Raw genomic sequence first — 25,977 nt, forward strand, 5'->3', positions numbered from 1 at the left:
TAAAAATTCATTACATGAAGCCATGTAAGACAGAAAATAATGGAACTCTAATGGGTTGGCCGATAACACATTTACTAGCCTGCTCTCAGCTTGTAGTCATTGTTGAAAGAACAAAAAAAGTAGCAGCACTGGTATGGAGCCCTCAAAGCTGTTGCAGAGATTAATCATTTCCAGTAAGCTGGAAAATGAGGGCCATTTTCTTAAATAGTATCCTGTATGGAGTGTTACCTTATGAAACAGAATTGTTTGGTAATGTCAAAGGTTTAATGGATGAGTCTTAGAGTTAATGGTGAGAAGCTTTACATTCGAAATAGCTTCCTTGCACATATTTTAACATTTTTATTATAAATCCATAAAGGATTTTATAGGTCATTTTAATTCACACAAGAAAGAAATTACCTTTCTTTTCCCAATAAAGATTTATAGAATCTTAATTCATATTTATAGCTAAATTGTTTAGTGATTTTAAAGAACCAAGCAAATATATTCTTTTTTCTGCTCTCTATGAACATTCTACTTTAAGTTGCACACTAATTTTCCAGTGATACTATAATTATTGAAAAAAAAGGCTTCAAACTTCAATTACAGCATATCCAATTACTTCTCTTAAATTTATTTATATGCAAATTATATGCAAATATATTATGAAACCTGAGTCTAGATACCTACACTTTTGTGATATATTTTTAACAGACTTTACTATCTTGAAAAAGTATGTCAAGTGTAATGATTTTGTGTTGGTAAGTAAACAATTATGAAATTGCAGTAAGGAAAGAAAATTTAACAAATGTTAAATGTGTATATGTAGGTATGCTACATATGTTTGTGGTGTTTCTTCACAGGGATGGAAATTGGATTTGTATTTTATCAGAGGGGGTTGGATTTATTCGTCAAATTTACTCACATTTTGTACCACTGTTAGTTGGTGTACACTTTCTACACACCAACTGGCCTTCCAAAGTACAAATAGTTGCAAAAATTAGTACAGAGAACGACTCATTCACACAATCAGGAGTCCCATATAAGCACTAGACTGGAAGCCATAGTATATATGCTGAGGATATGGTGCAACTCATGTAGGCCGTGTGCATGCTGCCTCAGTCTGTGTGAGTTCACATAAACTTCATTCATGTTGTTTAGGGGGCCTCATTTTCTTGGTGTCCTTCATCGCCTCTGACTCATATTCTTTTCTCCTTTTCTTCTGCAGAGTTCTCTGAGCCCTAAAGAAAGGGATTTGATGGAGACATTCCCTTTACAATTGTGTGTTCCAGAGTCTTTTTATTTCTGCATATTATCTTGTTCTGGGACTCTATATATGCTCCTATCAGCTGCAGGAGGAAGTTTTTTTGATAACAGCTGAGTAACACAATGATCTATGAGCATAGCAGAATATCATTAGGAGTCATTTTATCATTACTTATTTTTGTATGTTTTAGATCAGTATTATTTGATTTTACCAGAGGTCTCTGGACAATCTAGTCTCAGATTCTTGGTCAATCAAGCAGTGTTAGTTATGGGTTTCATTTTGCAGAGTTGGCTTTAAGTCAAATCACTTATTGGTCAGTTACTTCCAAAAGGTTTATGAGCATATCTTGGAGAAATAATACTATTGTGAATAAAGGTTTTGTGGCTGGATTGGTGCTTACATTTCTCTTTTGACAGTTTACAGAGACCCTTATTGTATCAAAGATACTGGATCATACTGATGAACATGCTATGTAGACACCAGCTCAGCATATCTGTTGTCCATGCTCTCTTTAATAATGGGGCCTAGCTGTCAGTTTATACAGAGCAACCTATACTCTTGGTAACAGCCTAAATTGTTGGAGGATTCTCATGGAGCCTCTTTGACTAGCATTCAATTAGATGTAACCCAATTCTGATACTGGAAGCTTCCTTTGGTGACAAAAGATGACAAATTGAAACTCTGTCTCTCTCATTATTTGATTACATTTAGAATACCTTCGTATATGCATGTATTTTAGGAAGTTTCTACTGTGTTAGGTTTCCATACTACTGTTCAAATACCCGTAATTTTTGTTGACTTTGTGTATCCCTACTCTTCTCCCTCCCAAATTGACCCTCTCATTCCTGCCCCCACCAAATCAATATCTATATTCTATTTCCCATTCTTAAAGAGATCTATCTGTTCTCTCTAGTCCCTTACTCTATACATAACCTTATATAGTTCTATAGATAGTAACATTATTATCATTGACCTAACAATGAATATCTACATATAAGCTCTGTACATTATGTTAAGATCCTTTGGGGTTGGGGATTTAGCTCAGTGGTAGAGCGCTTGCCTAGGAAGTGCAAGGCCCTGGGTTCGGTCCCCAGCTCCGAAAAAAAGAAAAAAAAAGAAAAAAGATCCTCTTTTCTAATTTTCCAAACAATTTGATTTTCATTTTGTACATAACTCAAAACATGCTTAACACAGAGTTAATAGCTCCATCCCATTTGGGGGAAATAAAGGCTTCCATTGAAAGTGGCATTTTCTTAGTCCTCACAGGTTATCATAAGATCCTTTGAGACACACAGAATTTCCCAAAGCAAGTTCACCTGGAATAAGTGTTCATTTAACTTGTAGACTAGTAACCCCAATCACATGCTATAAGAAAATTATTGTAACAATCTTGCCATTTTAATTCAGGAACTATCTATTCTCTTTTATCTTCTATGGTAAAGAGGGACATTCACAGATGTTATAATTGTACACTGTGTATAAAACAGAAAGAAATTTGATTTACATCCAGCAGGGGCTCTCACCATAACGACTAAAGGTGGGATTCATTAGTCTAGCAGGAGTTGTCTACTCCTCTTGGGGGCCTTTGTTTATTTTTGTTCTAGAGCTCTCAGATGTGCTATTAAGTTGCTAGTGTAGGATCTCTCTAATTTCTTTACCAGGCCACTTAGTGCTATGAATTTTTCTCTTAGCACTTCTTTCATTGTGTCCCATCAAGTTTGAGTATGCTGTGTAATCATTTTTATTGAATTCCAGGAAGTCTTTAAATTTTTTTCTTTATTTCTTCACTGACCAAGTTATCTTTGAGTAGAGCATTGTTCAGCTTCCATGTCTATGTGGGCTTTCTCTTGTTTTTGTTGTTATTGAGGACCAGTCTTAGACCATGGTGATCTGATAGGATGCATGGGGTTATTTCAGTCTTCTTGTATCTGTAGAGACTTATTTTGTGACCAATTATATGGTCAGTTTTGGAGAAAGTACCATTAGGTGCTGAGAAGAATGCATATTCTTTTGTTTTAGGGTGAAATGTTCTGTAGGTATCTGTTAAATCTATTTGGTTCATAACCTCTACTAGCTTCACTGTGTCTCTGTTTACTTTCTGTTTCAATGACCTATCCTTAGTGAGAGAGGGGAGTTGAATTCTCCCACTATTATTGTGTGGGGTTTCTCATAAGAAGGCTACTTACCTGATTTTTGTAATTGAGTTTGTGACTAATGATAGAGTTAAAAATTATGGATAATATGCTTTCCTTTTAAAATGCAAATGCTATCTTCTGATTAATAAAATATTTTACATCTTGATATACATTACTTTGTTAGTTTAAGTTTACCTTAAATAATAAAAAGTGGAACGATAATTCTGTATCGTAGGAATTTTCTAGAAAGGGGAAGCATCCATGGAATTGCTTCACATTCAAAGAGCTTTACTCAGTATGGAATCTGCAAAGTAGAAATAGGAACTTCTTGATTATCGATTTATCAATTCTTAATATAAGAAGTTTAGAAGTAAGACTGATATTTCACAAGAATGTATTTTATCTGCTTCAGGTACCAACAACCATGATCTGTAACAAAATAAACTCTTTTGCTTTCTTCTCTCCCCACTTTACCTTTCACTCTCTTTTCTCTCTTTACTACTTTCATGGCACTTTAGTATATAAATAGGTTGAAAGTCTGAAACTATTTCCTATATACAATAATAGCTATCATTTCATTGATTCGAAAATAGCATATTCTAGTTAAGTAAGAAATGTTGAATTAAAAAATGTTGAATTATATAAAAACCTCTTAATTTGTGAGAAATAGGAGCACAGTAAAATGCATTGAATTACTATGATATTATTTTGTTTATGTAAACATTATGTTAACAGAAAACACAAACTATAAAACAAAAATGTTTTTTCACACATTTTTACAACAGCTATTTCATCTGTTCATGCTGATTTTTAAAATTTCCAGGTAAAAACCATGTTCTCTTTTGCCATAATAAAACCATGGTTGTATTTTGTTGTTAGTTTAAGCAGTGAAGATTGAACCTGGGCCTTGTATAAGCACTCTTCCACTGAGTTACAATGTCAGCCCAATCATGTCCTCTTCCCTGTAATGATTGTGTACATTTATTGGTTATTTTCTAACATCACTCTCTTAGTTTTGCTTTTATTGCTGTGAAGAGACACTATAACTACAACAACTCTTATGTATTTATTTATTTATTTATTGGATTTTTTTTATTACATTTCAAATGTTAGTCTCTTTCCTAGTTCCCAGGACATAAGCCTCCATCCCATTTCCCTCCCCTTCTTCTATAAGGGTGTTCCCCTCCCAACATTCCCCTACAGTGTGGGTCCACCCTTGGCAGGACCAAGGGCTTCTCCTTCCATTGGTGCCCAATAAGGCCATCCTCTGCTACATATGCATTTGGAGCCATAGGTCTGTTCATGTATAGTCTTTGGGTAGTGGTTTAGTCCCTGAGAGCTCTGGTTGGTTGGTATTGTTGTTCTTATGGGGTTGCAAGCTCCTTCAGCTCCTTCAGCTCCTTCAATCCTTTCTCTAACTCCTCCTACAGAGGCATTCGCCTCTGTATTTGACATGCTCTGGCTGTGTCTCTCAGGAGACATCTATATCTGGTTCCTGTCAGCATGCACTTCTAAACTTCATCAATCTTATCTAGTTTTGGTGGAGATACACACACACACACACACACACACACACACACACACACACACACACACACACACACATATATATATATATATATATATATATATATATATATATATATATATGCCACATGTGGGGCAGGCTTTGAATGGCCATTCCTTCAGTCTCTGCTCCAAACTTTGCCTCCATATTCCCTCCTATGAATATTTTTGTTCCCCCTTTTAAGAAGAAGTGAAGCATCTGTATTTTGGTCATCCTTCTTCTTGAGCTTCATGTGATCTGTGGATTGTATCTTGGGTAATTCGAGCTTTTGGGCTAATATCCACCATGTGTCTTGATTTGGTTACCTCACTCAGGATGATATTTTCTAGTTCAATCCATTTGCCTATGAATTTCATAGTCATTTTTTTATTTTAACACTCCAGATTTTATTCCTCTCCTGGTCCACTCTCCAACTGTTCCACATCCCATTCTTTCTCCTCACCCCACTCCATGTCTCCACAAGGATGTTCCTACCCCACTCACCCCACCAGACCTCTAAACTCCCTAGGGACTCCAATCTCTAGAGGGTTAGGACATATTATTTAACTGAACCCAGTCCTCTGCTACATGTATATGTGTTGGGAGCCTCAAATCAGCTGGTGTATTTAACTGGGACTGTCTTACAGGTTTAGAGGTCTAATCTGTTATCACCATGCTGGGAAGCATGGCAGCAAACAGGCAGATGTGGTGCTGAGGAAAGAGCATAGAGTTCTACATCTTGATCTGCAGGCAGCAGAAGAGAATTGTGTGTCACACTGGGCATAGCTTCATCATATAAGAGACCTCAAAACCTAACCCCATAGTGACACACTTCATCAAACAATGCCACACCTACTGCCAAAAGGACATACCTCCAAATAGTCCTTCATACTATGGGCCAAGCATTCAAACACATGAGTCTATGGGGGCCATATCTATTCAACCCACCACAATCCCCTAAGTAAATATTAAAGTTACTCCTTTGGTGAAAAAATTAATCTTTCATCTTACATTTATCTCGTTGAATATTTTATTAGGTTAAAGTATAAGAAGTGGCATTATGGTGGGAGAGGAGGGCCACTTGATATCTATTGCTGAATTGTCATCATATTATGCTTCTAAATATAGAATATAAGAATTTTACTAGCTTTTGTTTAAAATTTTACGTTCTTGATTTAATATATTTATATTACTTGAAAGTTAAGTTTTTTCTTTTATAAAAAGATTTTATTCTCTCACTTTGTTAAGTCGCCTGTTCATATTTCTTTATTCATACCTCAATGGTTTAGTCCTCATTGTACCTGACCTTGATTAACTTCTTCAAAATGAGGAAATGGATAGTTTAATGACATTAAATTGTCCAAAACAAATTACAAAAACACATGAGTTATTTGGTTTAGAAAGAGTTTATAGCTTGTTTTATATATGAATACTAAAGCACAGGACCTTTAAAGTGTTATAATCTTTCCAAAACCATGGAGTAACAGCACTTTTTGTTCAGCATTTTCTGTATTCAGAGTTTGCTAAATGCCAGTAGATGGCACTAATTACATAAACAATTCAACAAGTTAATGACAACAGAAGAAGGGCCTGTTTTTGTGTTTACATGTTGTTATATGTCACATGCTAAGCAATTACTGTTGAGTTTCTTTTATAACTTATTTTCTCCTATATTAAAAACAATTAAGATTATTTTATTCCCAATTTAATGGTGCTAAATTGAACTGAAGGAGTTAATGCTCAAGATCCAGCATTTGAAATTTTGTCATGGAAAGCATGCTAACTTACATCAATATAGTTGAGAGATTCACATGACAGGTTAAAAACAATTGTATAGTCATGCTGTTGCCTGAAGAATCAGTAGCTATTTATAAAATATTTAAAGATACCTCATTTAGAGATGTCTGAATAAAAATTGACATAATTTTCTTTCCTATACACACCTATAGCAGTTGGCCAAAGACCTCCGACAACGGCAGATAAATGTAGATGTGGCAAATGATTTGGCACTGAAACTTCTTCGGGACTATTCTGCTGATGATACCAGAAAAGTACACATGATAACAGAAAATATCAACACTTCTTGGGGAAACATTCTTAAAAGGTAAGAACTACTTTATTTCTCAAACTATTTTTAGCTGTAATGAAGGGGTAGTGACCTTGGATGGAGCACACCATTCCATTAATGACATACGCCAGTTCAACTCAAAAGCCTGTCTTGCTGTACTGTTTAATGAAGAGAAGCCTGGAATTTTGGGTTGTGAAATGATTTGTCTCCATTCACAAATACAGTGAGAGACTAAAACCAACTTCCAGTTTCTCAGAAAGCAGACAAAGAACAGAGGAAAGGACCAGGAGTAGAAAAAAAAATACTTGTTGAAATCATGTATAGAATGAGGTACTTTCTTCACTTAGGCCCCAACTTTGAATATTTCCACCTTTTTCCAGTAATGCCAACAAATTTTGAATCAATAAGTAATTGATATATCAATGAGATAATGAGCCTCTGTCATCTGCTCAGCTCCCAGTGACTAGATTCAGAAGGTACCAATCAAGGCTTGATATGCAAACCCATAACAAAAATTAACAGCCCTGAGAGACACCACCTCTTCACACTAGGTCCAACTCCTTGTCAATTCTTTGAACTCCATTGTGCTATTCTTATATTAATACTTATTCCCATTATTAATAAAACATGAATCACATAACTAATTATTTTGTCTCACATATTAAAGCCCATAAGGGCTGACATTTTCTTCTTTTTTGACACAACCCCTCATCCTTAAGCAGATTATATAATCAGGAGTTGGTAAATATTTGCAGAATCAGGACTCTTTCTGCATGAAGATTTACCTTGAGTGTCCTATGATATGTTAATTATGGTTGTGCTCTTATTTTTTAATTGTGCCAGAAAACAAAGGCAAAGAAAAAAATAGTGCCCATATAATGAGGAGCAGGATGAAGGGGAAAGTTAAATCCCAGAAGATGACATGAATTACTAGAAAAGTCAGTTAGGCAATTTTAATTTGGAGAAAAATGTTAGCATGGAGGAGAAAAATAAAATTGATTTTAAATTAAGAGGCAAAAGTCATAGGAGTAATGAGCTATTTATATGCGAACCTGAACTAGGGTTGGGAAGTGAAAATTCCTGGGAAGCTTGATTTAAGCTGGTGAACAAAGAAATAGAGCACTGAATTACAGAAAGAGGATTCAAACTAAGGTTGAGAAGTTACACTGTAACCCTTTCAAAAGGCCCTAGTGAAGAAAGAACAGGTTTTAATATGAGGCTGATACTTAGGAAAAATAATTGTCCAGTTTCTATTTCCTCTCAGGACGATATTTAGAGTCAATTTTCCACAAATGCAGATGTGTTAACAGTTTCTGTTAAACCATGACATAGTAGGCTTAAGAACAAGTATCCACATAAAAGCAATTGGTATTAGGAAGTCAACCATTATAGGACCTGGCACATCCTTTTCCACTGAGTCCATAAGGCAGCCCAGTCAGGGCAATATGATCTACAGACAGGCAACAGTTGGGGACAGACTCCACTCTAGTTTTTGGGATACTAGAGGGTGTTGCTTCAGGAAAGGGGTGGCCTCCTCCTCTCAGAGAAGGGGAAGGGGTAAAAGGAGAGGGTATCTGAGACGGGAGAGTATGGGAAGAGTAGGGGCTGCGATCAGGATATAGAGTGAATTAATAGATTAATTAATGGAAAAGGGAAAGTCAACCATTAGATGTCACCAGAAAGCACTGAGAAGATTCTCAAACAGATGTTACTTCAGAGAAGGGCATTAAGGTCAAGTGTTAATGTAATGAGTTTAAGGAATATAAACGAGGAATGAGCTAAGAGGAAAGCTTGTTCATGGTACGAAATGAGAGCTTTAGGGGCTAGTCTATGCCATTTACTCTGTGATTTTTCTTTTCACGGAACCTTATTTCTGTAATCTCATGGTCCACGATGTCCTAGCTGTCTCATTTCTTTTCTCACATTATTAGAGCTTCGATTCTTCAGGGAAATGGGTTTTCATTTGTATTTGTTGGCTGCATTCCTTTAAAACTATCAACATAGAAAGGAAGTTTTTTTTATTATCTCAGCTTATATTCTCGGCCCATGCACCATATACAAAAGTATTGAGCTACTTTTGATGCATGCTTTATCTTCCAGGCTTTTGTTTCTACTACTCATACCCTTTGGCAAGTGTATCTTTGCGTTTTCAGTGTGATGATGACCACCTGTCAACATGTTCAGCTGAAGAAGTTCCTTTGAATGTTATGCCTGTATATCCTGCTTTCCTTTCCAATCTAATTTCCCACAGGAACTTGACACTGAATAGATCCCAAACCAAACTCATCTTTGCCCTTGGTCAAGATTTTTCTCCAGATGAAGCAATTTCTTTTCCTATGATTCGTAACCAATGAACACTGCACCTCATTCAGCAGCTGTCCCTTTTGGGAATCTAAGAGTCATGCTTGATTCTAACCTCTGTAAGCTTTAGGAAAGTTATTTGAGATCTAAAGAGCTTTCAACTCCAGACTCTTTTCCCCATCTGTCGCCCTCTATTATCATGTCTTGTTTAACTTATTAAAATGAACATATCATTTACATAAATTAATTCACTTCTAATACTACTGCTTTCTAACCCATTGCCTACATAAATGCTGGGGTGATTTTTTGTTCAGACTCATAGAATTCATGTACCTCCCCTGCCTCCCTATTTTAAAGACAATACTAATGTATTCATTTTTTAGTATTGAGGATGGAATTTAAATTCTTGTGCATGCTAGGCACATGCTCTTCCCCTAAGCTATCCAGCCCATATCCGTTGATTTTAAAATTCTATCCATTCCCAGATATATGACTTGGTCTTCCCTTACAATGGTAGTCTAATTGATTGCTTTACTTGAATCCTTCTCTACATGCCCTCACACAACTGCCAGTGACCTATTTTCATTTCCTTTCAGCTATGTTCCATTTTACCTGCTGACATAGTACCTATTCTCTTCTTTGTGTGCTTACATTCTACTCCTTATCCAGGTCTTAGCTTAAGTTGTGATTGCTTCAGGAAGCATTCTCTGTCAACTATAAAACTTCTTATTATTTTAGTCTTTATTTCACCACACTGTTTAGGTACTTTGCAAGTTTTTGCTTTCTATGAGAATGTTGACTCTTTATTGGGTGTACATTAGGTGCTGTCTACCATATGACTACATGCCTAGCTCAGTACCAAATAACTTCTCCTAAAACCACCGATTACATAGGTAAAAACAGTGGTCATCCTACCAAGCTCAAAATGAGAATGCCAACCGCAGGGTTAAGCAGGTGGTCCCCATTAAACTCATTGAATTTCAAAACAAATCAAAAGGAACACATAAAGATGGGGAGGGGCCTCATTGGAAGGAGTGATGGGTGATAGAGGTAGAAAGCAGATAGGTGATGTAGGGCTGCCATAGTAATCAGAACACATTGTATACACATGTGAAAGTATAAACAAATTACAGAACAAATTCAAAATTTTCCCCTAGGACACTCACCAATCAAGTGAACCATATCTATTGAACTTGCTTTCTATGTCAAATCACAGTACATCTATCAGAAGTATGTCAAACAGAGGTCTATTGGTTTTATAAAATGATGTGATCAAAAGTAGGCAGGTACTAAAGCAGATTCAGTAGCTCAGCAGTATCAACTCCAAAATTTGTATATTCTTTCTAGCATTTCCTCAGAAATGCATATTCCAGCAGGAAGAAGAGAAAGGAGAAGGGAAAGCAATGTTTCTTTCAAAATCTTAAAGCCGAGTTGTGCTATGTAATCATATCTTATGGCTAGGAAGTTAGGATTTGGCCAGTGAATAGAGAGCATGAATGCCACATTGAGTATGGAAAGATAAACTGGCAAGTTGCACTGGATACATTATGTTTCTTGAAGAATTACCACTTAAGTAATAGGCTGATGGTGTGGGGTTATAGTGACAAGGAGCTATTTGAACCTGATGATTGCTCTGGTTATTGTGACAGATTCTGTACTTCTCTGTTGACTCCTAATCCTTTACAACATTAGAAACCTACAGTTTTCTCTGTGTCCTTTGTTCAGACTAAGTTGTAGAAACTTTGTCAATAATTTATTACGTTGTGATCTTATAGATCTTATTATAAGTAAATAGAAATGAGAATTCTCTTCATGTGATCACTTGTAGTTTGGCCTATTTGTCTAATAACTTATCCAGTTGAACACAGAAATAAAGTAAAATTGCCATCTTCTATATCTGTATTGTCCAATGGAATAGCCACTAGTCATAGATGTCTATTCACATTTAATTATTATTAAGTATAAAATGAGTTTCAGCTTTTACCAGTCCATCTTCTAACTGCTTAAGAGCCCCTCTATGCAATGATTTCCCCATTAAGCAGTACAAGATGCAATACTTCTATTACCATAGAAAGCCCTGTTTAAAATTCAACTACAAAACAGTTTTATATTTACCTAAGCAGTTTCAGGTACCTTCTTAATAATAATGTACTCTATTCCTTGCAAAAGAGCAACTGCCACATTGGATCAATAAATGTTTTCTTTTTTCACAATGTGTTCTTTTAACAACTGCATTTTCTTGTTTCTATTTCTTATTTCATGTATTTTTACATTTTATAGCATTCATTTTAAATTCTTAAAGCTGTGACTTGCAGGATGGCATCTCCACTTTTGTTTATCATGAAACCTCACGTTAAACAGGCAAGATTGATAATATAGATATTTGAGGTGTGAAAAAATATGTCACATCTTTGAAAGACTCTCTATGGAAAGCATGCTGATTGCATCATTTTTCACAGTTCAGGTTAGAAACTACTTTACTACTGAACACTAATATATTGCCTACATTGAAACTGCCAATCACATAGATAAATGTATGCGAAATCTTTATGTATTTGGAAACCTATTTAAAGCAATAAAATCTTCAATTCCGTTTGAAATTGTTGAATGTTAAGTAAAGTATATGTTACTTGGAAAAACTTTATTTTAATAACATACCTTGCTAGATTTTAGTTTCAAGAAGGAAACAACACAAGAGTAAACTAGTATTTATTTCAGAGCTTCAAGTTAGACCATAGATTGCCTATGTAAGGTTATATTTTATTTTCCTGATCATATTCCATATATGGTGCATGGTAACATATAAAGCCAGAGATTTAAGACCCTCTATCTTCATTTCTTTTTCTCTCTAACTTCTAGGAATAGATATGAATTTTTTAATATGAGAACATTAGATGTGCTATTTACAAATTGCTGGGAGAGGCCTTTTAGGATTAAAATCAAGAACTGCCATCTGCCTGGTGACTTTATGATGACACTGTCATGAAATTTCATTTCCTTAATTTCCTTATTTCTATTCCAGGATCACTTCTTATTCTCTAAATGAGGATGAAACCTGAATGGTTTAATTATATATGTTATCAGCATCATAAGGATTAATTTATTGATAACTGTTTTACACTAAGTATGTGTTATATAGACTCAATACTTGGTACTACGTAGCAGCTGTGAAAATTCCTACCCATGTAGAGATTATTTTTGGAAAAGGAGATGAAATTATGAATTTAAGTCAGAAAACAATCATTACCATCGATATGTTGTGGTCCATACTGGGGTGATAATAATTATTACATATCTAAAAAGAGCTAGACAATAGAAAATAGAACAGAAAAGGCAGATTAATAAAGACATACTATTAATGTGCTCAAAACCTTTCAATGACTCCCTTCTCAATCAAAATTAAACTTGAAGTCCTTAGCGTAAAAAGCCCAATATTGGATTAAATTCTTATTAAATCTCTAAATTGATTGTCTACTACACACCTGTTCTCTAGTTCTTTTCCTGACCCACTGATCCCTTTTAGGTGCAAAATGCTAAGAATGATTCAATCCCATAGGATTTCCTTCCAACATTAGCCTTCCAGACTGCCTTCCTTACAACTGTACATGTATATCACATTCTCAGAGTCTCAATAGTTTGTTACAGCATTATTCTTTTGGCAGGACATTTTTGGACAACCATGATTAGGGTTTTTTCTTCATGTTTACCTTTATTTTAATCACAATATTATAATGTTAAATATTTATGGGACAGCTAGTGAGAATTTGTATTTACATTGGGTAACGATCAAATTAGGTTAATTTTCATTTCTTTAGCATTTAAACTTTTATTGCTTCTTTATGATAAGTGCATTCATTCATGTCATTCCATTTTAAGAGAGTAAAAATGAGTACTGAAACCATTCAGAGGCCAAGTGTGGTTTAAGTGAGAATGGGAAACATTAATATGGGAAGAACACATAAATTTCATTTTAGCTTGAGTATAAAGACAACAAGCTTTAATAGTGAAGTATTTTTGTGTATGAGAGAGTCAATAATATTCCATACATTTTAGCCTCTTCAAATAGAAGATGAAGTGACTCCTTACTGTGCTAGTAAGGAAGTACTCAAAAGCAACATGACATACGAAGAGACACATTTTTTTGAAACACCTATGGTGCGTCCACTCAGAACTGTTCACTGGATAGAAGGATATACAACATCTTCCATTTTGAGGAGTCTGAGGAGTAGCTTATAATAGCTGCTTAGGATATAAAGTTGAATCCTCTTCCTCATTGTCCTTTTACTGTGTTAAATGGTGCTATTCTGCACATTAAACTCAGGAAAGTGCACATTCTATGCAAGTACTACAAAAATGAGCTATATGTCAACCCTTCTTTTCTTAATTCTATTTCCACCATAAGGAAATATTTTAATTTCATTTTTATTGGTTTCAACTGCCTTTATATTCATCCTATATTTCTTCTCACATCCCGAACTACATTTTTTGTCTCCTACTAATATCTAATGGAAAATGCATTTGTACCCATGTTTTCACTGTGTTCATTTGCCTCTGAAGCTAGAAATGTAAGAATTATGTTCTACTATTTTTTACAATTTAATAATTTACTAAATTATGTATAAAATTGTCTTGTGAGTCCTATACATTTCGCTATCAAAATTGCTGTAGAATTTAATTCCTTTCTTCATCCTCATTTTCGCCTCATGTTAAAGACTCTTTAAAGCAAATAGTCTGGCTTCATGTTGATACCAGCACTATTTTTCACTGCTTTGAGAATGGATAAATAATATTTAACTAGGTGATATATTTCCAAAAGCACACTCTTTGTTTCAAGAAGTAAACATACAATAAGTATGTACAAATCTGGGCTTGTGTTTTCAATCAGTAAAATCATAGTTTTATACATTTGTAGTTGTTTGTGTATTTAAAGGGGTACAGGCATGAGAATTTTAGAAAATAATTTAAATTCTCTATTCACAAATGTCTTGATTTAAAAAAGTATTTGTGTATCTCAGTTTCTGGAAATTACTAGAGTCTGTATTTACGATTATCAACAGACGGATTGAATGATTTTATAGTGGAACCTTGTGTTTCCTAGTGAAGTATTCAATAACTGAGGATGGAATTGTAGATGTCGGGCACAAAGCAGCTTTGTATTGTTTCCAATTTTCTAAAGTATGACACGTTTTTGCCTTTGAAGTTACATAAAAAATCTTACATGATGTCATCAGGACACATGTTTAAAATACAACCACTTATTTTGTTGGAGGCCGCCCATACTGTATTTGTAATATATTTCATTCATAAATATTAAAACATCAAATAACTCTAAATTCACCAATTTTACAGTATCAATTTAATCTATTTTCAATATCTTTTGTGCAAAACACGTTTTTGCCAAATTGGTAATGAAACTTTATTCAAAGTAAAATGATAAAAAGATCTGATTACAATGTGAAAAAGCACTGAGCCATAGAAGTGAAAGATCCTCAAGAGCCCCAACTCCTGTTAGGGGTTTCTTTTTATGGGTTTTAAGGGAAAGGAGGAGTTTGGTTGCTTGGGGGTATAGCTTGAATTTTCCTCTGCTTTGACTGACAGATATAATTACACAGTCAACTCTCAAATGGACAAGTCCCTTTCCACAATGCTTCTGATTTTGGTCATATGTACTCCCAATTATATATAAGCATAAGATGGTAAATAGGAGATTTTTTTTTCTTAAACTTCACTTTGAAGACACAGTTTTTCACATTGTAATCAGATCCTTTTATCATTTTACTTTGAATAAAGTTTCATTACCAATTTGGCAAAAACGTGTTTTGCACAAAAGATATTGAAAATAGATTAAATTGATACTGTAAAATTGGTGAATTTAGAGTTATTTGATGTTTTAATATTTATGAATGAAATATATTACAAATACAGTATGGGCGGCCTCCAACAAAATAAGTGGTTGTATTTTAAACATGTGTCCTGATGACATCATGTAAGATTTTTTATGTAACTTCAAAGGCAAAAACGTGTCATACTTTAGAAAATTGGAAACAATACAAAGCTGCTTTGTGCCCGACATCTACAATTCCATCCTCAGTTATTGAATACTTCACTAGGAAACACAAGGTTCCACTATAAAATCATTCAATCCGTCTGTTGATAATCGTAAATACAGACTCTAGTAATTTCCAGAAACTGAGATACACAAATACTTTTTTAAATCAAGACAGTTTACATATACCCAAAACCAGTTCAGGCCAGATCTACCTTTCTGGTCTCATACCTGGACATATGGAGCTTATTATTGAAAGGTTTTTGCCTTTAGTTACCAAAGGGAAAAGAAAGCCTGTTGTTCAGAAAGAGGTATACATGTTAATCTTTGCAGATTGGGTTCTTGGAAGTATAATAGGTTGGTAAATGTAGTATTTAGTAGTGGGCGTGTAAACAGCCCAAACCAAATAGAGGCCCAAGTTACTATCCCAGTTGCTGTTTGCTTGCCTCAGCTGTTTCTCTGGTTTCCTGGATCTCTCAAATTGTTTTCCATAATTAAAGCCCATTTCCTGAAATGACTGGAGCAGAGTGGACTACCAGATTGCCATAATTTCTGCCCAGATGCATGAAATTCAACATCATCAATAATAAATATTTATCTTTCCACAGAGATGTGATATAATTTCAAAGAATCTATTTGCAATGAGTAAGCTATTATTGCACACCAGGTCTCTGGTTCTGGCCAAGACTCAAATGGATTGGTCTGTTTAGTCTTTTGTTAAAGAGATAGGTCTCACAAAATAGCCCATTCTCAGTTTGGTCTGCAAATCAAAGTAGACCTCCTGCCTCAGTCTCCAGTGTGAGATTCTATTAATGTGATACCACAGAAGGCTCAAAAATTACTCTCCCCACTCCTGCATCTATCTTTATTGCAGGGCTATCATCAGTGGTGCTCACCATATTTAATTCATAAAGATGAAAACTACAGATGGTTCTAAAGGCACTAATTCAATAGTCTCAATTTAGAGTAACCTATTTTTACTCTCCTTCATGTAAAATTCACATTAGAGTCTACCTTAATCAGTAAAAGGTTTGGTGTGTTTAAAAATTCAGTCCATTAGCAACTCCTTTATATATACTTCCTTAGGCACTATGGGGAGACCTAGCCTTCGCATCTGAATGAAAGTATAAAAATTGTTGCCATCAGTCAGTAGGATAATAGAGTCCATGGCATGTGAAATATCTTGTCCAGGGAGCGTCATGATCTGTGTGAATATAAAGGTTTGTGGAAGTGGCTTCCTGCTTTATTCTGTTTAATTGTCTCTAAAGTAATTAGAATGTCTCTAGCTAGCAGGAATAGCATGCAAAGGAAGACTATTGGAATCAATTCATGGGTGATTAACTGATGTGGAAAATTGCGTGGTGAGGCTGCCAAGTAGCCATTTCCATTCTAACTTAGTCCTGGGATCCTGGGCTGTGTTTTCATAAGCACATCAGATAAACACTTCCATATAAAATTTACTCATGGGCAAAGAAGTCTACAATTAAACATTGCAGTTGTATCCTAATGAAAAAAATAAAGATTTCCACTAGATTTGTCTTTATGAATAAATTTAGTGTGCTGGTGTCTAATATTATATAAATGCTGGCTGTGGCCATGCATGCATTCAATCCCAGCACTCAGAAATTTAAAGCAGAAAGATCTCTGTGACTTTGAAGCTATCCTGATTTACATAGTGAGTTCTAGGCCAGCCAGAGCTACATAGTGAGACAATGCCTAAAGAAACAAACAAAACAACAGAAAAAGCAGATGCCCGTACTTAAAGCAACAGTGATAGTAACAACATCCCTTAAATTATTTTTAATCATGTTACATTTTAGATAATTAAGTTATTTTGGGAAATGAATATAATCATTTATTTGTCTTAATTTTATCTACATAATTTTTAATCTTATACTTTAAAATATTTGGCTTTATTAATTTCATTGCAGAGATTATTATGTAAAGCAAATATATACTCTACATTAAAAACATATAGATATATAGGTATTAGTGATATTTCTAAAATTTAATCTTTCTACCTTAATGCAAATACACATGTGCATTCATACAGACACAAACATAACAGTTCTGGATGATGCTCAATAATAGATTTTTGGTAGCCCCATCTTGGTAGTATAAAAACTGATGCCCATTTTTATTAAAGCAAACAGCTTTGTTCGGGTTATTTGCCAGGTGTAACAGGATCATACCTTCACCACGGATAGCTATTTCTCATCCCTAAAGCACAACAATCTCGTGTCTACAGTCTTAGCACTTCCTGTTCCTATAAGACTTCTGAACCTCAGTGCCACTTACTATTTATGTAGTTGCCTGTGCTTTGCTTTTCTTCTCATATTTTATATTTCTCAAGCCTCTTCGTGAATTTCTTTTAGATTGTGTTATAATTTCTGCCTCATTCACATTCACAGTAGACTTTTTGTGACTAGATCATCACCCATCTTTACTTTTAATTTATTAACAGCCTAAACAATTCAATGTTTTCCATCTCAAAAATCTCTAGCATATTTTACTAGGATGAAAATGTATGGATCCTATATTTGCAAAAGGAAAATGGAAAGTGTGAGTTCTTGAGGTACATGCTGACTTGCTAACAAGCCAGAAAAATAACCAGTATCCCAAGCTCCAGCCTTTCTCATATCAGTAATCACTCAAAGAAACACAAACTTTCTAAACTAACTGGAAAATCAATTCCACATTCAAAGCAGTAAGTATTATGGCTGAATATTTTCTAATGTTCAGTATTGCATTTAGCTTCACCAAATACCCAATTATAAAACTCACTGTGTTCATCTGTATCTAGTAATAGTTTGTTATAGAGAATTTGAAATGAGTAGGCTGGATCATATGCAAGCATCATTTGAGGTTATATCTTACATTGCTCAGGTATGAAGATGCTAATATATTTAGTTAGGAGTTGAAATTTCCTTCCATATTGTAAATGCTTTAGCCCTGCATTGTGTTATTGAGTTAGCTATTGAAGTCCGATTTTATCATACTTTCTTCTTAAAGATTTTTAAATAAAACCTCCTAACAATGGGTAGACACAGATTTTTTCTATGAGGTTCAGTAGGCAATTAATTAAAAGTTTATGATGATTACATTTTATATTGTTGTAGTAAGGTGTGATTTATTAATATATTAGCTACTTTTCTCATTTATGTGGCAAAATACCTAGCAAGAAGCAAATTAATGAAAGAATGTTATATTTTGGCTTAAAGTTCAAAAGGATCTAATCCATCACAGTGGTAACAGCATGGTCACAAGAGTAGGAGGCTGGCTGATCATATTTCATCCTTAGTCATGAGGCAGAGGTTGGAAAGAAAGTACAGCCCAGCTTAAAATATCAAGACCTTCCCCCTTGAAACCTTCTTCCTCCAGTGGGATTATAATTCTTAAAGATTCCACAGCCTTCCCAAATAGTGATTCTAGGAAGAGACAAGGTGTTCAGGCACATGAACCTATGAGAGGCCCTTTATAATCATCCTACAGTGTTCTATTCATGGTTCTCAAGGTGGAGGTATTTAAAGACTGAGCAGGGCTCCCACCCTATCTCCCCCTACCCTACTCCAGGCTACAATCCCTGTTGTACCAGTGCACATTAGAAGGTTACTCTTCAACAAGTACAGTCTAATCTCAGCATGGAGTGTAACTTTAATCATTCTCATAGTATTTTCCTTCACAAACTGTGTATCTGTAGCACTTCTTGCTACTTTTCCCAACAGAGTTCAATAAGGATAGTGAGTCAGAACGCTACGACACTCAAAATATTTCAAAATATTTCAAAATCTTCACTCAAAATATTTCTCTGTCAGCCCTATCAATTCATTACTTTAAATTTATCCTCACAAAAGTTTATAAGACATGGGTAGAATTCAGCCAGATTATTGACAAAAAATATAACCTGAAATGGCCTGTAGACCAATTGAATATTTGTTGATAGGGTTTTTGTTCCACCCATGAAACTGCAAAAGCCAAGATTTCACATTCTGCATTTCTCTCAACCTTCCTTTCTTACAAATTCCTACCAAAATTGTTGTTTATGGCACATGAGGATTCTCTTGCCCAAAGTTCTAAACTCTTCCAACTTCTTTGCATAACTTAGTTCTAAAGGCCTAAAAACTACCTAGTTGAGTTTGCCATAGTAATGCCCCACTTCTTAATATATTTTTTATGTATTAGTTACTTTTCTCTATCTTGCGGTAAACTGTTTGTGCACAATCTCTCTCTCTCTCTCTCTCTCTCTCTCTCTCTCTCTCTCTCTCTCTCTCTCACACACACACACACACACACACAAATCATAGTATATACAAATGTAGGAAAGGATATCTAAAGGATAATTAGGCTTTGAAACTCCACATATACTATTTAATCCTGGGAAAGAATATTTTGGTTTAATAGAGAATTTGATTCCATGGTAGCTATCTAAAATGAAATATGCCAACTTGAAAGGTTGTAAAAATGTTAAATAATATGTAGGATAGTATGTAATATGATTCTTTCAAGTACCAGCTGACCACAGACTTCAGCATCCTGATTTGCCTCATATGCTCTTTATCTACAATAATTTTCTTATTTCAGTGAGATAATGCCAGGATAACTTTCATGGAATCTTAATAATCTTAATAAATAGCAAGTATAACAATGGTTCTTTGGTATAAAAAAGAATAAATCAATGTCAAGAAATTATATCTGATCTTTTTATCACAAAGTATATTTGTGGATATATAAAGAAAAAGAATAGAAAGACTAGAAAGCATAACTTTTCTAATATTTATCCATGAGATTCTTACATGATGCTGTAGCAAATAGCTCAATACTATATATGGGGGATATATTTGGTGAACATTAGTAAGATAAGATAGGCAAAAACCTTATGAGAATTATGTTGCTGAATGGTACCTCAATATCAACTCAATGTCTTGAGTTCAACTGTTCACTTCAGCATAGCCCCATGTATTTGTCATACTAGTCAAAGGAATAGGTGTTATAGCTTTACTAAAACTTCTTTCATTATTACTTTGGACAACTATTGGCACTTTACAGTCTGTTAAAAGTTTATGTACTTTTCTGAGAATAAATATAGGAGGCAGAAAACAGAAAAAGACCAACTCTTTGGCAAGATATAAAGTGGATCCCTTTTTTAAGACTTTCTACAAAAAGAGAGGAAAATGTAGAAGAGCATGGAGGTACTTTAATAAATTATGCTACACTTATCCACAGTTGTTATTTTAGCAGATAACAGTAAACAAGATACCAATAGACAATAGACTTTTATAATTGCTGCAATCCGCTAATAAGTTATTTTCCTTGAAACAAACTCCATTAACCCTCCTTGATACTCTATTCTCATCAACATTTTAATAGCATGAATCTAATTCATATTTATGTGTTTTTTCACTGCATAAAACATGGAGTTCACACCCTGCTAATGATAACTCTTAGCATAATTATTAGGTTGTTCCTGGTGACATAAAAATTTATCCTGGCAGGTAGGCGATTTTAGAACCTCAGCCAAATAGTTGGTATGTATGATTAAGTCTCAATATGTTCCCCATGTAGAGTGATCTTGGCCAACCATTTTCACTTGGCATCCATTCCTGACAGAGAGAACTGGTCTACTTTGGGGAGAGGCCAAGACTCTTCAATAAAGAGTTGCAAGAACCAGCAGAATTGTACAGTTTCTTTGGCAAGTTACTGATATGGTACTCATTTTTCCCTATGATCCCTTTATTAGTGGAATAGATCAGGGTTTTGCTCTGTAGGGTATACCTACTTGCTAAATTCCTAGCAGGGAGAAAGATGTCTTTATAATTTACTAGTTGGCATTTCAAATGAACATAACATTCTAACAGTCTTAATTAACAAAATTTACATCACTGTTTTCAATATAGAAATGATTTTAAATTAGGAAAATACTTTGAGTTAGTAAGCTTCTTACTGTTTTGACAAGTTTTCTTGAGCAAGCAGCTTAAGAAAACAATCTTGGCACATTTGGCCTCAGATTTGTTTGTTTGTTTGTTTGTTTGTTTGTTTGTTTTGGACCTATGGTGACCACCAAATATGGCATAATAGAGCATGATAGGTCAAAAGTGGCCTCATGGTATCCATAAAACATGTGGAGATATAGGATAAAATTTATGCCTCAAGAAAATATGTTTAACTTCCTCCAGCTGTCACCAACCTCCTAATGTTGTCACCACAAACAGAGAGCCCATTAAGGTTTAAATTCAGCAATGACATAAGGCATTTATAAGATTAGAATCCTCAAATTCAGGTCCCAGTACCCCCATCCCCGAACTCTGCTGCATCTAAAACCAAGTCACCAACAAATATGCCTTTGTTGAAAACTTCAGATCCAAATCGTAGTAGAATTTCAAGCAGAGACTGTATCTTTCCCAAGCTCCAAATGCTATTATCATGCTTTATATTTTTGGTTGTGAGCTTAACCTTTAATGGCTAAGCCATCCCTCTAGCCCTATTATCATGCTTTAAAAATAGAAAGTCTTCTCTTTGCTATTGATCTTCCTTTTCCCTTTGTTCTTTACCTGACCATAAAACTTGATGATGTTGGTTTCTATAGCTCTCTGAGACTGTTTTCAAGTATGGTAATTTATTACTTTTTGCTATTTCAAATAACTCTACAAACTCATGTCTACCTTTACCAGCATACTAGTATGACTTAATTTCAAAGATATCTAAGCATGTAACAGCCACTCTTTCTGGCAAAGCAATTTTGAATCTACCTTCACTGTCTCTATACCAAGTTTTGTCAAAGTTCGCTTTTGTAAATAGGTTGGCTGTATGAGATTTATAATTCTAACTTTGAAAGTAAAATCAAGGCTCAAACTGTGGCAGATTTATATACAGGTTCAGAGAAATCCTTTAAAATGTTATGTCCATTTGGAATGAACTAGTGAAGTTACTGCACAGTGAAATGGTGTACATCGAAAAGACAAATGTTGTCATCACATACATGCAGCTAGCTCTTAATTCATTAATTTCATCAAAATAAAATATTATCTTGCCAAATACTAAAATAGGCATTGCGAAATTGAAATAAATTATTATTAAATTAGTGTTTATTAATTCACTTTCCTATTTCCTTTTCCAAACAAGAGATATGATCACTCATATAATTATTTCCAACATATGTTTAAACTACTCTAATGATGGTTACAATTCAGTAGAAAAACTGTAGAACTTTATACAATGTTCACTGTAAGCATTTTATTCATTCCTAGTAAAACTCTGGTGTGTGCCTATTTGCTAGGACTTGAAAGAATGAAACAGGGAGATGATACTTTCAGGGTCTTGGTAGAGTGCTTAGTAAGTTCAAGGAAAGTCTTAGTGTTATGATAAAACCCTGAGGGGGGAAAATAGCTGAAGACACATACACATTTATTTAGGTTTAAGATATGATCACCTGAGGAAAACTATGAAGTTCACATTATCTAGTGAGAAACACTTCATTTTTTAAAATTAATATGCAGGTGAGTATTTATATAGACTATGTAATTACTTATATAGCATTTCTTCGTCCAAATACTCAAACTGTTTACAGGTTAACTAGCAACTTAAGTCACTTTGGGAATCTTTTATTATAATGGTGTTGCAAATAAAAAACATAAAAATGTACAGGATATATGTTACCAGCATGTCCATTGTTCATATCGACTACATTAATCCATGAAGGAAAATGAACATAAACCTGCTATGGAATAATAAGCTCTGACCACATTTTCTGTTTCTGTAGCAGGGAAGTGGAGAAGCTCAAATCTAGAAAGTTATTTTGGGGAGCCAGTGATTGCCTAAGTAATCACCTGTAACATTTTTGAAATTCAATTCAACATTTTGATTTGTACCAAGAAGTGAATAGATAGATCAAACTGAGAAGCACCATCATTTTGAATGGCATTCATCTTTCACACATGTGCTATCTCATCCTGTGTCAATTAAGTGCTCAGGTAATCTTCAAGGATATTTCCAAGTAAACTGTATTACAGTTACCCAGCCAACCAGTCTCCTATACTGCCCTGCTTTGTCTGTGATATAGGAAATGCTGTCTGAGTATGTGTTAACAGTTCACAGTCATGAATAGGGAATGTGGAGTGCTAGATTGAAAACGAAAGTAAATTGCCTTTATGTGGTAAGTAAATCTTGTTCATAGCTATGCTTTTATGATCATTGACAGACATAAGGTCAAATTGTTTGATAGTCAATTTGTATGAGTTTACACAAGTGTTGTGTGATAATCAGTATTGTCATTATATATGCATTGAGAACAACCAAAACAAATTAGGTGGTCAGTTAATAAGAGTCTTAGCTTAACGACAATCTGTAAATAACATTTTGTCAGTATGAAAAAATTATACTTGTAGAAGAGTGAACAAAAATTATACAATTGTGTAAATTAATTTATATAATTTAAGGTAAATACTAAACATTCAAAAGATTTCTATTCATGTCCCTTATTTACAAACTATGCCAGAATGTCAAAAACAAACAAGAAAACTATGTAAATATGTAAGACCACAGTGGCTCAGGGCTAAATTTTTTGTAAAGTTGATTATTATTATTATTTTGTCCTACTTTCTTCAGTAACTATGAACATAATGATAATTATAGTGGTGCATTAGAAAGTCTTAACCAAAATGCAGATGAATACTTCTTTCTAGATAGTGGTTTAAATGACTGACCATTTTCCCAAGTCAAAGAACAATTCTCAAAGATTTAATTAATTGCAATAACATATTAAAATGTCAACTTTGGGGTTGGGGATTTAGCTCAGTGGTAGAGCGCTTGCCTAGCAAGCGCAAGGCCCTGGGTTTGGTCCCCAGCTCCGAAAAAAAGAAAAAAAAATTGTCAACTTTGCTTTCTAAACAATAACAACATGCAGGAATGTTACATATATTATTCAGATCATCGATTAATCTTAAAAGACATCCATTAATTCAATTAAAAGCCCAAACATTACATTTCTTAATAAGACATACCAGAAAGAATTAGGAGAGAATTCAGAGGATATTGCACATGATAGATAAGTACTTAAGTTTGTTGATAGGCTTGGCCATTTCCTGAAAATGACAGTAACTGCATCAAAAACCAGTCTGTAAAAAAAATCCATTGTAATTCACAAAGGAATACAACTATAATGTAAAGAAGATATAAGTATTTATTTTCTTCTCTTAACAACATCCGTGAATTAAACATATTCAAACACAGTGTCTTGGAGAAAATAGCTCACCCAAATACTTTATCTTCTATATATCCATGGAGAAATAAGACATTTTTGTGTGTAGCAAAGAAATTTTCTTTAAACTATACTTGCACACCTGTATTTCTGCTGCTCCTTAATGCTTCTGTTCCCAGCTCTGTCTCTCGATACTCATTTTTGTGTCCACATCATCCCTGTGCTGTTTCTCTGTTGTTGTTGGCATTTGCTTTCCCTGGACTTTTGTCTTTGCCAAGACTTACATACATACACATTGCTGCCTGTATATATTCTCCATCCTTAGTGGCTAGCATATGGCCTGTTCTCAACTTCTCCAAGTTTTGTCATGCATTTTCAAATGATTTGCTCCTCAGTATTTTCCTGTATTTCTAGACTCTCCCAAATTTGCCCTGTTATTCACTGAGAAGATGGCATAGAAGAACACAAGGGCAATGTTAGAGAAACTGTTGATTCCTTTATAAAGGCTATGAATTGTTTGATCTACATAGCACAATTAAGGAAATAAAATGCACAAAATAGTCTTGGTTATTTACCCCCCCCCACATATATATGTGTGTGTGTGTGTGTATGTGTGTGTGTGTGTGTGTGTGTGTGTGTGTATATATATATATATATATATATATATATATATATAAAGTAATTTAGAAATGTGTCCCACAAAAAGTTATGGAAGTATACTGGAAATTCATTGTTAGAACTTTGATAGTACTCAGTTTACATATTCAAATTATGTATGTATATACTTATAGTAAATTATTTTAATATTACTTTTGCCAAAAACCACTATTTTTAAAATATTCACTTGCAAAATATTCACAATTTTGCATTTATCTCTCCCTTTTATTTCAAATTCTGCTTATCCTAAACATTATGTATTTTTTAGCAGTAACTGAAAGTGACAAGGAAAAGAAAAGCAAAGCAAAGAAAAGAAAAGACTGTTTATTTCAGCCCTGTCCAAACAGGTTTAACCAGTTTGGGTGAGCTTAAAACAGTTATTGTAAAAGTTAGAAAGTTGATTTGTTCCCTCCATCATGTTCCTTCTTCTTTCACCACCGCAAAATTGTAATGTAAACTTCTCTAGAAGATGAGCTGGGCTGCAATTTTCAGCTAATTGGGAGAAGCAGCCCTGAGTCGAGCACTGTCAGGCTGATTTGAGTCTTAAGATATGATGATGATTATTGTGTCAAATGTAATCAAGACTGTGGGCTCTGAACTGACTAAAAGGCTGGCTGTTTTTAATTCAGGTTCGTATATGAAGTAGACCTCTCATTCGCCGATAGTCACAGCTGGCTGGAAAAGGCAGCAATTTTTAAAACGCTATTTCGTTCTCTGTGGAACTGGGAGGATCAGAGATTGGGTTCACAGAAGGCAAATGTCCTCATTCCCTCCTTTTCAATTCT

The 25,977-nt window shown here is 34.4% G+C and overlaps 1 protein-coding gene across 8 annotated transcripts in view; it reads left to right on the top strand.

Moving 5' to 3' along the window:
* Nucleotides 1-25,977, top strand: part of Dmd (dystrophin) — a 2,349,574-nt gene that overhangs the window by 1,711,022 nt on the left and 612,575 nt on the right. For all 8 annotated transcript variants that reach the window (XM_087599109.1, NM_001370876.1, XM_087599108.1 and 5 more), the window contains 1 exon segment: nucleotides 6,877-7,031. In XM_087599109.1, the coding sequence (XP_087455235.1) occupies nucleotides 6,877-7,031 (155 nt within the window).

This window comes from Rattus norvegicus, chromosome X (genome assembly GCF_021556685.1).
Source record: "Rattus norvegicus strain SHRSP/BbbUtx chromosome X, alternate assembly SHRSP_T2T, whole genome shotgun sequence".
NCBI classification, from domain to species: Eukaryota; Metazoa; Chordata; class Mammalia; order Rodentia; family Muridae; genus Rattus; species Rattus norvegicus.